The following is a 15999-nucleotide window of genomic DNA, read 5'->3' on the forward strand; positions in this document are numbered from 1 at the left end:
GCGGGTTCAAATCCTGCCCACGGAGGGGAGGGGCTTGGCGTGAACTCGCCCCATCGTCACTTGTCCCTCGGCCGGCCCTGAGACGCGGCTCCCTCTGGGAGGGTGGTCATGGGGGGGGCTCTGCACAGACGTTTGGGGCAGGAAAGGAGGGGGAGCTGCATCTGCCTGACCCCCAGAGCCAGGCCCAAGGGTTGGGGTCTTGAGGACAGAGGTGACATCACAGACACGAGGGTTCAAGCTCAGATTTTAATGCCACAATCCGTTAACCTGGGGAACTCCCCACCACAGGATTTTAACAGGGATTTCTAGCATCTTCCAGCTGAATTTCCCATCACCTGGGAGCGGAGCTGGGGGGTGAACACAACTCAGGAGGGGGGAGCGGAGCCAGCTCAGGTGGGGGTCACACAATAGTGGCATAGACCGTGGTGCCGTGTGGGGGAGGGGGTGGGGCTCGAGGCACCAGGGGGTGCTGGACTTCAGCGTAAAGCAGGGGGCCTGGGACCTGGGGAGAGAAGGGTTAATGAGTTAGAGATTTCCCCGTTACCCCCTGCCCCCCCCAGCTCTGCCGGTGCCCCTCACTCCCGACCCGCAGCCCCTGCTCCCCCCAGCTCTGCTGGTGCCCCTCACTCCCGACCCGCAGCCCCCGCTAGCCGGCCCCACCTCACTCTCTCACTTTTCTTTCCCGACTCTGGGGCACGAGGCGTCTTTCGGTCGATTTGGCTCCAAGCCGCGGCTCCTCCGAGGGGGATAAACGGGGCCCGGGGGCTCCTTGGCACAGGATGGAGAGAAGGAGAAAATGGAGAGGGAAGCAGGGATGGGATGGGGGGTGGGGGTCTGAGCAAGGAGCCGGTCGACCTGTGGAACTACCCACCACTGGATCCTTACGGACTGAACATGGGAGGGTTACGGACCCGGCTACTCAGGCAGGAGACCTGGGATCCACTCTGCACTCAGCTGGCCAGGCGGGATACCGGGGTAGCTGGGCCCACGGCTCTGACCCATGGTGGAAGCGGTGGGATACTGGAGTAGCTGAGCTCATGGTGGGAGCGGTGGGATACCTGGGCCCCACGGCTCTGACCCATGGTGGGAGCGGTGGGATACCTGGGCCCCACGGCTCTGACCCATGGTGGGAGCGGTGGGATACCGGGGTAACAGGCCTGCGGGTGGGGGGTTGGGTGTGTTTGTTTCTCTCTCACCCGTTTCGTTCTCTCGTTTGTTTCGATTCCGTCGGTTCCTGAAGGAAGAAAATGGGAAAGAGACACGATGAAAACACGTTTCTCCCCACCCCCACCCCCGGACTCCTGGGTCTCTTCCCCCACCCTGTGGGGCTACCACTCCCCGGACTCCTGGGTCTCCCTCTTCCTCCCCACCCCAGCTGGGGCCCTGCTCCCCGGACTCCTGGGTCCCTCCCTCCCTCCCTCTCTCTCTACATCCCCTGCTGGGGGCTCTGCTCCCCGGACTCCTGGGTCCCTCCCTCCCTCCCCATCCCCTGCTGGGGGCTCTGCTCCCCGGACTCCTGGGTCCCTCCCTCCCTCCCCATCCCCAGCTGGGGCTCTGCTCCCCGGACTCCTGGGTCCCCGACTCACCTGCCCCGCCTCCGTCTCCACAGGCACCAGGTGCCCAGCCCTGCCCCGATCAGACCCAGAGCCGGCGCCGGCGCCGCGACCCAGATCCCCCACTCAGAGCCGGGGCCTGGAACAGAGGCAGGATCAGGGCAGCAGGGGGCACCGTGGGGCAGGGTGGGGGGCACAATTGTACCTGCACCCCCTGCCCTGGGGGGGGGCTCCACGCAGAACTCAAAGCCCCCAGGGGCGGCCCCGCGGAGGCGACATTCCCAGCGCCCCCAGGCCGCCCGCGGAGATGGGTCCAGCCGCACGGTAGCCCCGTACTCTCTCTTGGTAGCCCAGCGCTGGTTGCCCAGGGGCTGGGCGTTGAGGAGCCAGCGGAAGGAGGCCGGGCCGGGCAGCAGGGGGCAGCGGCGGCAGCGGAGGGTCAGGGCCGAGGGGGACGTCCGGTTGGAGGAGATGGTGAGGTTGTTCCGACAGCCTGGGGGGGCAGAGAGGGGTGAGCGGGGGGGGGCCTGGCTGGGGAGCCCCCGGGGACCCCACAGCTGGCGGGGGGGTGGGGGGGCCTGGCTGGGGAGCCCCCGGGGACCCCACAGCTGGCGGGGGGGGGGTCTGGCCTCACCTCCTGTCACCTCCAGCCGGACGGGGGGCTCGGGCCCAGACTCCCCGTGGCAGGTGAAGGTCCCCGAGTCGCTCATGACCAGGTCCCGGAGCAGCAGGGCCCCCGGGGCCGAGGGGTGGGGGTCCAGGCGCCCCCTGAACTGGGGGGGCTCCGGCCCGGGGGGCAGTCGGGCGATTTCGAGGTTTCCGGGGTCGCCAGCACATTTGGGGTATCGGGGGGCCCAGACCCAGCGCAGCCGGGGGCCCGGAGCCCCACAGGGCAGCAGGATCTGATCCCCGGCCCCCCGCACCTCCAGCCGCGGGGGGGAACCTGGGGGGGGGAAGGGTTAGCGGTGCCCCTCACTCCCGACCCGCAGCCCCTGCCAGCCCAGCCCTGCTGGTGCCCCTCACTCTCGACCCGCAGCCCCTGTCCCCCCAGCCCTGCCGGTGCCCCTCACTCCCGACCCGCAGCCCCTGCCGCCCCCAACCCTGCTGGTGCCCCTCACTCCCGACCCGCAGCCCCTGCCCCCCCGAGCTCTGCCGGTGCCCCTCACTCCCAAACCGCAGCCCCTGCCGCCCCCAGCCCTGCCGGTGCCCCTCACTCCCGACCCGCAGCCCCTGCTCCCCCCAGCTCCGCCGGTGCCCCTCACTCCCAACCCACAGCCCCTGCCAAGTTCTGCCAGTGCCCCTCACCCCGCAGCGGGCCGGGCGCCAGCAGGGCCAGCAGGACCCAGACGGCCGAGCCCATCGGTTCAGGGCGTCTCCCTGCCAGGGTCTGCGTCTCGCTCCCGGGCAGGAACCGACGGGGGGGGGGGGGAATGGGGGGAGCCGTCACGGTTGGCACCTCCGGGGCTGAGTCAGGGGCCGGGGCCCTTATCACGGCAGCCCAGACTTCCCCCAGCCCAGCCGCGCCCGGGTCTGCCGGCAGCCTGAGCCAGCCGGGCCCTACAGCGTTCACTCTGAAACCTACCGATGGCCGCGCCCCGCCGTTCGTGCCTGCGGACGCCCCCCCACTGAGCTGCCCCCCCTGCTCCTGCCCTGCTGACAGAGGCAGCGAGTTCTGACAGCTGCCCCGGGAGCCCGTCTTTTGATTGTGGGGAGGCGAACGAGGCGCCCGCCCGTCTCCGGAGACCAGCGCTGACGCCGGCGGGGTTCTAATCCCAGGCTGCGGCCAGTGGCAGCGAGTTCCCCAGGTTAACGACCCATCACAGGGGAGCCTGGTGTGATCAGAGCCTGGTGCTCAGGTGCCCACAGGTTAATTAAGGCCTTGGCGCGGGAGGCAGCTCCGCCGGCTAACGAGGGGCGTCAGTGGGCGACCCCGGCGGAGGGGGCTCAGCACCCATAGCGGAGCAGAGGCCCCATGGCACAGGCCCAGCCGCCCTGGGAGAGCATCTGGCCCCACGTCCGGTAGCTGGGAGTTCCCCAGGCCCCCCCACGGCCGCGCTGAACGTTAGGCACCGACCTCTCCCTGTCTCCGCCCACCCCGGGGCGCCAGAGCCACCCCCCCCCCCAGGCCTGGGAACGAGGGGCTGCCCCCTGCTGGAGGAAAGTGGAGCCACAGTGGGTCAGGGCCCCCTGCTGGCCGGGCTGAGGATCCAGGCACGGGGGGCTGCCCCCCAGAGCTGGCTGCATCGCCGCAGACACACAGACCCGAAGTACAAAAAATACCTTCTTTACTGTTCATTTCTGCAGCTCGGGGGGCCCCCGGGTTTGGGGGTGGGGGCGGATTTACAGCGTGCGGCAGGCGGGGGTGGGGGGGGGTCACACACAGCAGGGAGGGGGCACCCGGCTCCATATAAAACAGACCGACGGGGGGGGGGTGTCAGTGCAATCGATGGGCATGACGGGGGGCCCCCGGCTACAAGTGCCAGGGCAAACGGAAGGCCGGGGGGGGCAGTGGGGTGCAGTGTGTCGCCTCGAAGTTCCGCAGGTGCTTCCGGGCCTGGGGGGCAGAGAAGAGGGAGGGAATCAGTGATGGGGGCAGGGAGGGACGCCCCAGCCCCTGCTGTGGCCACTAGCCGGGGAGAGAACCCAGGAGTCCAGGCTCCCAGCCCCCACCCCCCACTCTAACCACTAACCCCCACTCCCCTCCCAGAGCCGGGGAGAGAACCCAGGAGTCCTGGCTCCTAGCCCCCACCCCCCACTCTAACCACCAGCCCCCGCTCCCCTCCCAGAGCCAGGGAGAGAACCCAGGAGTCCTGGCTCCCAGCCCCCACCCCCCACTCTAACCACTAACCCCCACTTCCCTCCCAGAGCCGGGGAGAGAACCCAGGAGTCCTGGCTCCCAGCCCCCACCCCCCACTCTAACCACTAACCCCCACTCCCCTCCCAGAGCCGGGGAGAGAACCCAGGAGTCCTGGCTCCTAGCCCCCACCCCCCACTCTAACCACTAACCCCCACTTCCCTCCCAGAGCCAGGGAGAGAACCCAGGAGTCCTGGCTCCCAGCCCCCACCCCCCACTCTAACCACTAACCCCCACTCCCCTCCCAGAGCCGGGGAGAGAACCGAGGAGTCCTGGCTCCCAGCCCCCACCCCCCACTCTAACCACTAACCCCCACTCCCTCTCCCAGAGCCGGGGAGAGAACCCAGGCGTCCTGGCTCCAGGCCCCCCCCCCCCGGGAGGGAGGGGCTATCGGGGTGCACTCACCAGGAACAGGGCCAGCTGCCGTCGCCCCTCGGGCGTCATGTCCTCCCCTGGGGGAAGGCAGAAAGTCAAAGGTCAGGCAGAGACCGACCGACCCCACCCCAGGCTGATTCCCCTCCAACCCCCTCCCCCCCACACAACAACCCCATTGGCCGCTGCCACTACAACTATCCACCCAGCCACCCCCTGGATGGAGACCCCCCCAAACGAGCCCCGCCCCAGCCACCCCCTATGGGCCCATCCCCAGCACCCGCGCGGGCCGGTTCTCAGCCCAGCGATCCTCCCGCCCGTGCCGAGCTGATTGGCCCGAGCTGCGGCCCCGGCATCCCACCGGCCGCCCCCACGGCTGCCCCACACTCACCCACGCTCCAGGGGAAGCGGCCGCCACGCTCGGCCTGGTAGGAGCTCAGCACGGACAGGCACCAGTCCTCGTCCACCTCGTAGGAGCTGTACACGGAGGCTGCGGGGAGGGGCCGGTTAGAGCGGGCTGAGGTGGTGGGGGGGGGGGGAGGGGCAGGACGCCTGGGTTCTCTCCCCGGCTCTGGGAGGGGAGTGGGGGCTGGCGGGTTACAGCATTTACCTTCCTCCACAGCATTAGAAGCTTCTAGCCATTCCCGGACGACTCGCACCCCCTCCTCGGCCATCACCTTGGGGTACCTGGAACAGGGGGATGGGGGTTAGACACGCTGGTGCCCCTCACTCCCAACCCGCAGCCCCCTGCGATCCCAGCCCTGGGCTCCCCCAACTCACCGGTGCTGGAGGAGTTTCAGCAGCAGGTCATTCCCCCTGTTTGACATGATATCTTCCGGGACCCTGCGGCACATCAAACAGGGGGCAGAGTTAAGGGTATTTTCCAGACTCTTCACTGACATGAGTTTGATGGTTCTCTGAATTCTTTATATGGCACACTAGAACGCCAGAATCCACTCCCCTAAACCCACTAGACCCCACTTCCCTCCCTGTGTCGGGGATGGAACCCAGGAATCCTGGCTCCCGCCTCCGTCTCCTCCCGCTCTAACCACTAGACCCCCACATCCCTCACTCACGTGGTTGTGATAATTTCATCCTTCGTTCTTCTGACCAGCAACACGGGCCCCTGGTATCTTGGGAACCAAAGAGAGAGAAATAAACTCCCAAGCAAGGCCGCATGTCCGGGTGGGGTGGGTGCGGGGGCGACAGTGAATTAACACCCCCTCCCCCGTCCAAGAGGAGAGACTTCACCAGCGGCAAGTAGTCCCGAGGGTTAGTCCTGAGGGCCAAGATTGTGGATGGGTTCAAGAAGGGATAACGTTAACCTGCAGAACTCCCCACCCCATGATATTGTCCTGATCAACCTGCCACTTGATACTAGAGGCCAGGACAGAGGGAGAGATTTAGACGTCCCCATTGGCTTTCACTGGGCTATGGAGCCAGCTGCCGCAGGATATGAGTTTGGCGGGATTAGGGGAAGAAAGGATTTAGCCAGGAATATGCATGAAATGACCTGTGGAACTGCCTGCCACGTTATCAGTAAGGTTTAGCAGGCCTGGGCCCAGAGATCGGGTTTCACACCCACACCCCGTTGCCTGGGGCTGGGTTTTTCCGAGCCCAACGCCTGCAGAGCGCCACCCTGCGAACCCGACATTCGTCAGGGCTCAACTTTCCCCAGCCCTCCGCGCCTCAGTTTCCCTTTGTACCTGCAAAGCTGCTCGCCGTTGTTCAAGTTCAGGTATTGCCTCACCGTCCTGGTGACCAGCCCTCCTAGGACACGCAGGTTTCAGAGGAATTAGAACTCAAAAACAACATCGTTGAGAGTCAAGTACGCCCCAGCCGCAGAAACACCCGGGGGGGTTTCGTCAACACCCGGGGGAGTTTCGTCACCACCATGCTTAATAAACAGGTTTCTAAGGAACGAGCAGGATTGAAGCTACCTAGGGCCATGCAGAACATCGGTTGCAACGGTGACACGGTACCGGCGCTGGCTAACTCGCGGCAGGCGACACAGCCCGGGAGGTCTTCCACAGCCCATTTCCAGGGTCTCAAAGAGCTTTATGAAGGAGGCCAGTCCCCATCAGCTCCATTTTACAGATAGGGAAACTGAGTCACGGAATGGTGACGTCACCCAGCAGGCCAGGGAAAGCCGGAAATAAACCCCGGGTCCCGGAGTGCAACGCTCTATCCACTAGGCCACCCCGCCTGCTGGAGAGATCGGCGCCATCTAGCCCCACATTGTGCCACCAGGCAGGTGCGACCCGGTTCACGCCTCGCGGCAGGTGCAGGATCGAACACTGGTTGCAACAGGGGGGGTTGTATTAACAGTGGACTGACCCATTTTCCACAGGGGGAGGAAATTAATCCCCCGCACAAATGGGTAATGGAACCTCTCACCGGGGAGAGGAAGCTAACCCCCGCCTACCCGCTGATAATGGAAGCGTCCTCCGTTTCTGCAGCCAATTGGGTTTGCCCACCCCTACCGCCGCCCCACATGGGACGCTCCAGAATGTCATGGCTCAGGGGGGAATTTTGAGTGGCTGGGTGGGGTCATATGACCTGCTGGGGGGTCGGAAAGTGGGGGACCTGTGAGATGGGATAGGCCGGTGGGTTCTCAGACTAGTCCATGTGTCTGAGGCCAGGGGCCGAACCACATGGGTGGGGTGAGGAGGGGGAAGGACTGAACCACACGGGCAGAGGGGAGTCACTTACTGCAGCTCTCTGGCATGACCTTGAGCGCCAGGGGGACCAGGTCGTCGAAGGAGGCGTCCAGCACCAGGGCGCTGATGTCCGGGTACGACATGGCCGCCCACGTGGCTGCAGGAGAGAGGGCGTCAGCGGCGGTGGGGTGGGGGTGATCAGCCCCCTGCCTGGGGCAGCGCTTGGATCTGTCCCCCGTTCCGACCCTCCCCCTGTATATGGTCCCTCCCCCCCCAACCTAGCCCCATAGCTCCTACCCCCCTCCCCGCTCCCCCCGGTACCTGTGAAGCCCCCGATGGACCAGGCGTACACCACGATGTCCTCGGGCAGGAAGCCCAGCCGGTGGATGGCGTATTGCATCACCACGTCCATGGCGTTGGCCTCGTTCTGCGGCAGGGGGATGCCCTGCGGGGGAGAGCGGGGGTGTTGGGAGCCCAGATTCCTGGGTTCTCTCCCCAGCTCTGGGAGGGGAGGGGGGTCTAGTGGTTAGAGCATGGGGGCTGGGAGCCTGGACTCCTGGGTTCTCTCCCACCCCTGGGGACCCTGGGACTCACCGTGCTGCCAGCGAAGCCGGGGTGGTTCCATCCGAGCACCGAGTAGCCGGCTGGGAGGGAGAAGCAGGGAGGGGGGTTAACGTGGGGCCAAGCGCAGCAGGGACAGAACCTCGGTTGCAACAATGTGTGGGGAGCTGATGGGCAGTTCCACTGCTGAGTATGGGGGGGGCACAACTCACCCCTGGTATCCTGGAGTTTAGGACAACCCATGTCCCCCAAACTGGAGTGCCCAGGGCAAACAGAAGGGTGGTGGCCCCAATCCTCTTCCCAAATAGAAATGGATCCTTCCCAATGAACCCCCATCCCATGCAGAGAAATGGACTGGGCCAAAGAAAGGTTACCTGATTCCTGCCCCCTGATCCTGCACAGCGATATGGGTTAGTCCAACCAGGAGCATCCCAAGGAAAAGTGGATTGGCCCAAATGGGGCTGCCCTAACCTGTCTCCCCACATACAAAAAAAGTGGGTGGGTCCAAAGGGCCTTCACCCCAACTCCCTATCCCAAAGCACAGGAATGGACTAATCCAAAGAGAGACACCCCAGCCTTCACCCCCATCCAGAGCAGGTAGATTGGTCCAAAAGCAGTGCCCCCCCCATGCATACAAGTGGACTGGTCCAAGCAGAGCTGTGCCCCATTCCTGCCAAAGGGATTGGATTCTACCAAAGTGGAAAGGGGGGGAGATCACCAGTGATTCTGGATCGTACCATCTAGGGGGGTGGGTAGGCAGCCGACCTCATAGAATCCAGCGTTGCCTTCACAGCAGATCACCTGAGAGTGGGTGGGGGACACAGAGGGGACAATGAGGGTCCCAGCTGAACCTCAATTCAGGCACGTCCATTCGGCCTCCCTAAAATCAGATACAGGATCCCGCCCCCGCCAGGGCCCATCCTAAGTTGCTGCAGCATCGTCATGTGGCTGTTCCCCAGCCGCCCTGCCCCAGAGGTGGCTGCAATTTGGTGGGGAGGAAGTCGTCCCTAAGTATTAAAATACTCCGTGGCTTCAGTTCCATTTCAGGCGGGCGCAGGGAGTCCTGGCCTTGGCTAGGGGACTGTTTTCAAGTTGTTCCCCCACCCTCGTGGCTGGCAGGAGGGGGCATTATGAGCACAGTGCGAAGCCTGGTCAAATTTGGACCCCAGCTGGGCTGTGTCCCCTTAGCACTAAGGAGGCAGCACCGGAACAGAGCTGCTATGGACACTGTCGGCTGGGAGACAGGAAAGCGTTACACCGAGGGAGAGGCCCCCAATCACCCCTGGTGGTGCCAAGTGGGGGCCCCCCAATCCCCACTGGCTGGTGCGAAGCAGCTTGTGCTGCCTCCAGCCCACGGGCCTCGATTGCCCTGTGATCGGCTCTTTCACTATGAATTACTGGCACTTTATACCACCAGCCGTCTGCCCGGCACTGCGCCACCTCCTGCTCGATCCGCCCCGCTCCCAGGACGGGGTTCGCCCCATCGCCATGGGGAGCACCTGGGCTGTGGATCTGTCCCCGCAGAGCCCCTGCTTTCCGGATCCAGACCCCCACCCCGTAAGCGCGACCCACATCCCGGCTGGACCGAGCCCCCGCTGCCGAGCGGAGAAATGCTCACCAGTTTCTTGCCGTGGGGCTCGGAGCTTTCCCGACGGTCCACAAACATCGTGTCAATCTCATTGCCGTCGCAGGCTAACAGCTTGGCTCGTTTCCCGTTGTACTGGGCCAGCGGGGGAGAGATTGGAGAGGGGTTAAACGGGAGAGTCAGGACTCCTGGGTTCTCTCCCCGGCTCGGGGAGGGGAGTGGGGGCTAGTGGTTAGATCAGGGGGGACTGGGAACCAGGACTTCTGGGCTCTCCCCCCAGCTGCATCCTGTGCCTCCCGGACTCACCTCCTCCACCAGGCGGGCCTGGCCCTGCAGCAGCATGGGCATGACGGCTTTCTGCAGCAGGTAGACGGAGCCGGGATACAGCATCCTGCGCCCGAACGTGTGCGCCACGATGTAGCTGGGGGGGCAGAGGGAGGCGGTAGGTGGGGGCGGCTCCGTCCCTCGGAAGGGAATCCACCCAGCCTCCCCCCAGGTCAGTTTGGGGATGAAATCACATGACATCCCTCCCCAGCCAATCAGGATCTGGGATACATAGGTCCAATGGCCTAAAAGTCCCATGTCCCACTTACCCTCAGCCAATAGGCAGCAAGGAGCACTCCAGCCAATCAGAAGCCAGGATTCTACCCCTTCTCCCAACATCCCAAAGCTACCACCTCATCAACCAACCAGGAGCCACCGAGTTGTACCCCCAGCCAATCAGCAGCCAGGATCCCCTCCCAGCATTCCAAGCCCCACACACCAGCCCTCAGCCAATGAGCATCCTTCCCTCTCAGCATTCCAGAACCACCATGCCCTCCCATCCCTGTGGCCAATCAACAATCCAAAGCCACCTCCCCCTCCACTGGCTGACCAACCAGCATCCAGGAGACACTCCCAATGTTCCAGTTCCTCCCCCACACCATCTGGCCAATCAGCACCAAGGAGTCCTCTCTGCCCTTCCCCGCATCTCCCATGATGCCCTGGTGCTGATGCTGTGACTCCCATAATGCCTTGGGTCTCCCCGGCTTCCAGGAACCCCTCCAAGCAGTCTGCAGTCCTCCCTCCAGCCAATGGGAACCCAGGATCCGGCGAAGCTCCTCCCCCAGGTGCCAGGGGCGGAGCCTACCTGGCGATCTGGCAGGGCAGCTTCTTGATGGCGTGGAGGAAGCCGTTGGCCGCGCTCCGGTGTTTGGGCTCCGGCCGCAGCAGCGAGATGCCCCGGGAGTCCGACCTGTGGGGCAGCAAACAAGGGGCTTACAGCGGGGGCTGGGAGCCAGGACGCCTGGGTTCTCCCCCCGGCTCCGGGAGGGGAGTGGGGTCTAGTGGTTAGAGCCGGGGGGGGGGAGGGGGAGCCAGGACTCCTGGGTTCTTTCCCCACACCCACCGGCTAGTGACCTCGTCCCAGCGGAAGTCCACGGGCCAGCTCCTGAAGTCGAAGTTATAGCTGGTGAGTTTCTTCTGCAGCAAGGAGAGAGAGAGGGGAAGGAGGGTGAGACGGATCTAGAGAGCGATGGAGGGGTGCGCTGAGCTACCCCCCACGGCAGAGTGAGCAGCATGTCGGCACCCCCTGCTGGCCAGGGGCTGCTCTGGCAGGTGAGCTCAACCCCAGCATGGAGAGGGAGGGGAGGCCATGTGGGGAACCGAGCACCCTGGGAGGTACAATGCGGAGGGGCCGGGCCGCCAGCATCCTGGGAAACGGGCTGGCACCGAGGGAAGCCACAGGCACCATGGGAGATGGGAAATGGCACCGGGGGAGTGGGCAGCAAGGCATCCTGGGAGATACAGGCAGGGCTGTCCCCTGAGCATCCTGGGAGACCACAGGGGGAAGCAGAGGCAGAAAAGCATCATGGGTGACGGGTTGGCAGGAGCGGACTGCAGGGTGTCCTGGGAGCTGGGTGGGACGCAGCTGCAGAGGATCATGGGAGACAACCCCCTCGAAGGAGGGCTGTGTTGTTTCCCCCCAAGCATAGCGGGAGGGGGGCGAGGGGAGAGGTCAGGGTCCCCCCCACCCCCTTCACCTTGATTTCCGGGGTGCCGATGCGGTGGCTATCTTCCAGGATGGTGATGAACTGGATGTACTGGGGGTTGGTCCAGCGCCCGATGCCTGCAACAAAGACACCAAGTTAGAGACATCTGGTATATCCAGGGAAAGAACCCAGGAGTCCTGGCTCCCAGCCCCTCCTCTCCCGCTCTAACCACTAGCCCCCACTCCCCTCCCAGAGCCAGGGAGAGAACCCAGGAGTCCTGGCTCCCAGCCCCCCCCAGTCTAACCACCAGCCCCCATTCCTCACCTCTCAGGCAGGCGACCCCGGCCAAAAGGAGCAGCATGGTCCCAGCGTAGTGCGAGAAAGGAACCACCTTCGACATGGTCAGGTATCCTGCGGGGGGTTGAGAGGCAGGTGTCCCTTTATCCAGGGTTCAGCAGGCACCCAAGCTGCGCCCCCAGGGAGGGTCAGCCTGGAGTGATGCAGCAACCTCTGGGGTGAAGCAACTGGGGAACAGCCGCATGTAACACTGCACTGAGATGGCTCACTTAGCATGAGATGCAGCCAGCTGTGGGGCAGGGTCTGGCAGTAGCCCAATGACACCACTGCATTTTGGGACAGGAAGTGAACGGGAAATCGCAGCTATAAAGATAACTGCTGGGTGGGATGTTTAAGGCAGACAGAATTGGAAATTGAGCAAGGGCCAGAGGAGGGCGCCCCCGGCTGAAACCCCCAGCCCAGCTCCCGGCAGCACAGCGCCCCCTAGCACTGCCCTGGGGCCAGCCCTGACCGCCAGGGAGAGCACCTCTGGCTGACCCCCCCAGCCCCGCTCCCGGCAGCGCAACGCCCCCTACCTTTTCGGTACAAGTAGAACATAGCCAGGGGGGAAGTGTAATAGGAAATAGACCAGAGCACCGACGCCTGCAAGGAACAGGAGAGGGTCAGTAGGATGATACAGCCAACAAAACCTACCCCCAAGATGCCTGGGTTCTATCCCCAGCTCCAGCAGGGGTGTGGGGTGCAGTGGTTAGAGCGGGGGGGCTGGGAGCCAGGACTCCTGGGTTCTCTCCCCAGCTCCAGGTGGGGTATAGTGGTTAGAGCAGGGGGGGCTGGGAGCCAGGACTCCTGGGTTCTCTCCCCAGCTCCAGGTGGGGTATAGTGGTTAGAGCAGGGGGGGCTGGGAGCCAGGACTCCTGGGTTCTCTCTCAGCTGTGGCAGGGAGTGGGGTTCACCGCAGGGCAGGGATTGCAGGCTGCTGCAGAGCCGGAGTATCTAACCCAGCCAGGGCCCGTGGGACGGGATTAGCAACAAACATGTTTTCGCTGCAGAGTGAGTCATTGCTTCCCTCTGGGGCAGTTTATGGAGGGGTGAGAGGAACCAGGAAATGCGGTGCAGGGAGTGGAGTCTAGTGGTTACAGCAGGGGCTGGAAGCCAGGATGCCTGGGTTCCACTGAATGACCCAGCCCCGAAGGCGCAGGGGGACTCACCAAGGCCAGGATACTGTCAGCATGTTTCTCCAGTGTCCGCGGCTGGTAGTACGACTCCTGGTGGGAGAAACCCCACGTCATTTCGAGCCCCCTGGGGCCCCTTTGAGCCTCTGGGGGTTCGGGTGACCAGGAGGGTGTGGGAAACTCTGGGAGTTAAGCCTCCAAATTAGATGGGGGAAAACCCAGACAGATCCTCATCCTACCACCAAGGAGCCAACAGGGTGTTATGGGTTCGGAGAGGGGGCATGTACCATAGGGCTGGAATCAGTCCATGTGGGGCCCACGGGGGCGAGAGAGGCGGCAACACCACGCCAACCTGGACCACCCATCGAAGGACATGGTGGCCATTTTGGTGAGATCACATGGGGGGGGTCATGCCAACCCAATGCCACCTGAGTGACAAGGCGGTGGCCATACTGGAGACACACCAACATGGCGGCTCAGGGAGGGGGAAGCAGCAGCCGCCATTTTGGAGTAACGCCAACCTGGCACTGCGGGGGTGGGGGTGCGTCAGCCGTTTTGGTGACGCCACGCTGGAACCGGGCCAAACTTGTGCCTCTGCAGTGGACATGTTGCCGGCACAGAGGCCCGAGGACAGCAACAGGGGTTCGTTGCCCGCTGTGCTTCGCGCCAATGAACACACCAAGGTGGAGAAGCAGACAAAGTTTATTTGAGATCTCAAAGCGGGATGCTCGGAGACAGACACGTCTCAAATCAAGCACCCAGCTACAAGCAGCTTTTCTCTTTTTATACCTAACTTCAGCTAAGCTGTCTCTATCACCCCCCCCCACTGCGCCCCTTCCCCCCCACCTCACATTCCCATGTAGCAGATACATTATGCAGTGGCAATTACATTAAGCAGGTTAAGTCATACTTGGCAACAGCCAGTCTAGCTCGTTAGTAACTCTTCTCTGACCCGTTATCTTGTCTTACTTTCTTTGATTTGTTATCTTCCCCCCCTTAGCCAGGAGCCAGCAGGCCTCATTATTACCTCCTGGTACCAGGGTTGCACTGATACCCAGCTGCTACACATTCCATTCTCTGCAGCTGGCCTGTTAGGTCGATTAGAGTTCAAACATGGAAGCGCTTTGGGCAATCATAGAATAACTTTGGTTCATTCAGGCCTGGTACAGGAAGGTTTCATTAACACTGTGGTTTTCCACCCTCCTGAGTTACCTACGGCCATGCCTAATGCCACCAACAGACACAGAGCAGCCACTTTGGTGATGCCGTTTTGCAGTCAGGCCAACTTGGAACCTGAGGGATGGGGCCATATTGTTTAGATCACACAGGAGTCATGCCAAAACGGCGCCTCTGGGGATGGCATCATGGTGGCCATTTTGGCAATACCACACACAGGAGTCACGCCAACCTGGCGCCTCTGGGGATGGCATCATGGTGGCCATTTTGGCAATACCACACACAGGAGTCATGACAACCTGGTGCCACTGGGGATGGTGTCATGGTGGCCATTTTGGCAAGGCCACACACACAGAAGTCATGCCAACCTGGCGCCTCTGGGGATGGCATCATGGCGGCCATTTTGAGCAAGGCCACACACAGGAGTCATGACAACCTGGCGCCTCTGGGGGATGGCATCATAGTGGCCATTTTGGCAATGCCACACACAGGAGTCATGACAACCTGGCGCCTCTGGGGATGGCATCATGGTGGCCATTTTGAGCAAGGCCACACACAGGAGTCATGACAACCTGGCGCCTCTGGGGATGGCATCATGGTGGCCATTTTGAGCAAGGCCACACACAGGAGTCACGCCAACTGCTGGGGGATGGTGTCATGGCAACAGGGTGAGAATGGGAGCCAAGGTAAGGGGGATATTTATGGTTGGGGGGGGGTTGGGAGATATCAGATAGTGGAAAGGGGTAAGATGCCCCATTGATACGCTCCTCCCCCCATTTCCTATAATAGTCTGTCCCAGGTGGATAGTAACACCCTCAGGCCTGGAAGATACCATGCTGGATAATGGGGGGAACTGGATTTCTTCAAGTACCATACACAGTGGACTGACCCGTTGGGATATCAATACACTAGAGCCTAGGAGAGGCCATGTCCCCCACCAGCTTTCTAGTGAGTGGTCTCTCTCGAGTGGGTGAGAACATCATTACCTCAAAGGCTAGCAGCTACCATATCAGCTGCGAGAGAGTGGCACCCCCCCCCCCCATGTCCTACAATGGTTTCTCCAAGGGAGTATCAATAGCTACGGGGTTGGGACGATACCGTTGGATAATGGGGACGAAGGTCCAATTCCTTGTGACCCCCCCAAATTTCCTACAATGGTCTCCCCCAAAGGGGGTGCCCATCAATACCATATTGGAGAAAGGAAAGGGTTCAGCTCACCCCCCTCCATGTGCTACAATGGTCTCTCCCAAGGGAGGAGTATCAATCCCCTGGGGATACCATGCTGGATAACGGGGAGCAGCCCAGAAGACCAACCCCCCCTCGTGTTCCATTATGGTATCGCCCAAGGAATATCAAGATCCTGGGGGTCAGAACATTCCATGATGGACAATGGGGAGCTGCCCCCTTTCCCCGCCATGGTCTTGCCCAAGCCCCCATAGAGATAACGGGAGCCCGGGCGATACCATTGTCTCCCGCGGGGGGAGGAGGCGGACTCACCCAAGAACCATCCTGGGCCCCCTCGGCTGCCTCGTCCCCATCTCGGGAGGGCCTGGCCGGCTCCCGGTCCCGATAGACCCGGTAGAGCCGCGGCCCCAGCACACAGCTCAGCAGCTTCGCCATCTTGGCCCGGACCAAAGCCGGGGGGCGGGGGTAAAGAAACTCCACTTCCGGGTTCTCTACAGGAGCCCGGGGCGGACAGATTTAACCAGAGGATTTCAGAACGCTTCCCTCTGGGAGACGGTTCTTAAAGGGCCAAGCGGCCGTTTTCTCGTGCCCCCCCCGCTCTTAAAGGGCCAGGC

At 62.9% G+C, this 15999-nt stretch overlaps 2 protein-coding genes across 4 annotated transcripts; both read right to left on the reverse strand.

Annotated features, from left to right (window-relative positions):
• Nucleotides 1-244: 244 nt before the first annotated feature.
• LOC123344896 (megakaryocyte and platelet inhibitory receptor G6b-like) lies at nucleotides 245-2924 on the reverse strand. Of its 3 annotated transcripts, none has more exons than XM_044981395.1 (6): nucleotides 2859-2924; nucleotides 2188-2496; nucleotides 1587-1692; nucleotides 1197-1234; nucleotides 674-768; nucleotides 245-502 (listed from the first exon to the last, which is right to left on the reverse strand). In XM_044981395.1, exons 1-6 carry the CDS (start codon nucleotides 2911-2913, stop codon nucleotides 401-403), a joined length of 705 nt encoding a protein of 234 aa, XP_044837330.1. In that variant the 5' UTR covers nucleotides 2914-2924; the 3' UTR covers nucleotides 245-400. The 3 variants fall into 3 exon arrangements, with proteins under 3 accessions (XP_044837330.1, XP_044837328.1, XP_044837329.1); XM_044981393.1 differs by having other exon boundaries at nucleotides 1587-2046; XM_044981394.1 differs by having other exon boundaries at nucleotides 661-768; nucleotides 1587-2046.
• A 919-nt stretch (nucleotides 2925-3843) lies between these two features.
• Nucleotides 3844-15914, reverse strand: LOC123344839 (phosphatidylserine lipase ABHD16A-like). The gene is made up of 20 exons (XM_044981323.1): nucleotides 15698-15914; nucleotides 13061-13117; nucleotides 12428-12494; nucleotides 11880-11966; nucleotides 11607-11692; nucleotides 10973-11046; nucleotides 10715-10819; nucleotides 9892-10006; nucleotides 9619-9720; nucleotides 8738-8801; nucleotides 8034-8083; nucleotides 7761-7884; nucleotides 7492-7596; nucleotides 6486-6549; nucleotides 5856-5912; nucleotides 5560-5622; nucleotides 5390-5466; nucleotides 5171-5269; nucleotides 4813-4859; nucleotides 3844-4107 (listed from the first exon to the last, which is right to left on the reverse strand). Exons 1-20 carry the CDS (start codon nucleotides 15818-15820, stop codon nucleotides 4024-4026), a joined length of 1650 nt encoding a protein of 549 aa, XP_044837258.1. The 5' UTR covers nucleotides 15821-15914; the 3' UTR covers nucleotides 3844-4023.
• Between the last annotated feature and the right edge of the window lie 85 nt (nucleotides 15915-15999).

This window comes from Mauremys mutica, chromosome 12, assembly GCF_020497125.1.
Source record: "Mauremys mutica isolate MM-2020 ecotype Southern chromosome 12, ASM2049712v1, whole genome shotgun sequence".
Lineage (NCBI taxonomy): Eukaryota > Metazoa > Chordata > Testudines > Geoemydidae > Mauremys > Mauremys mutica.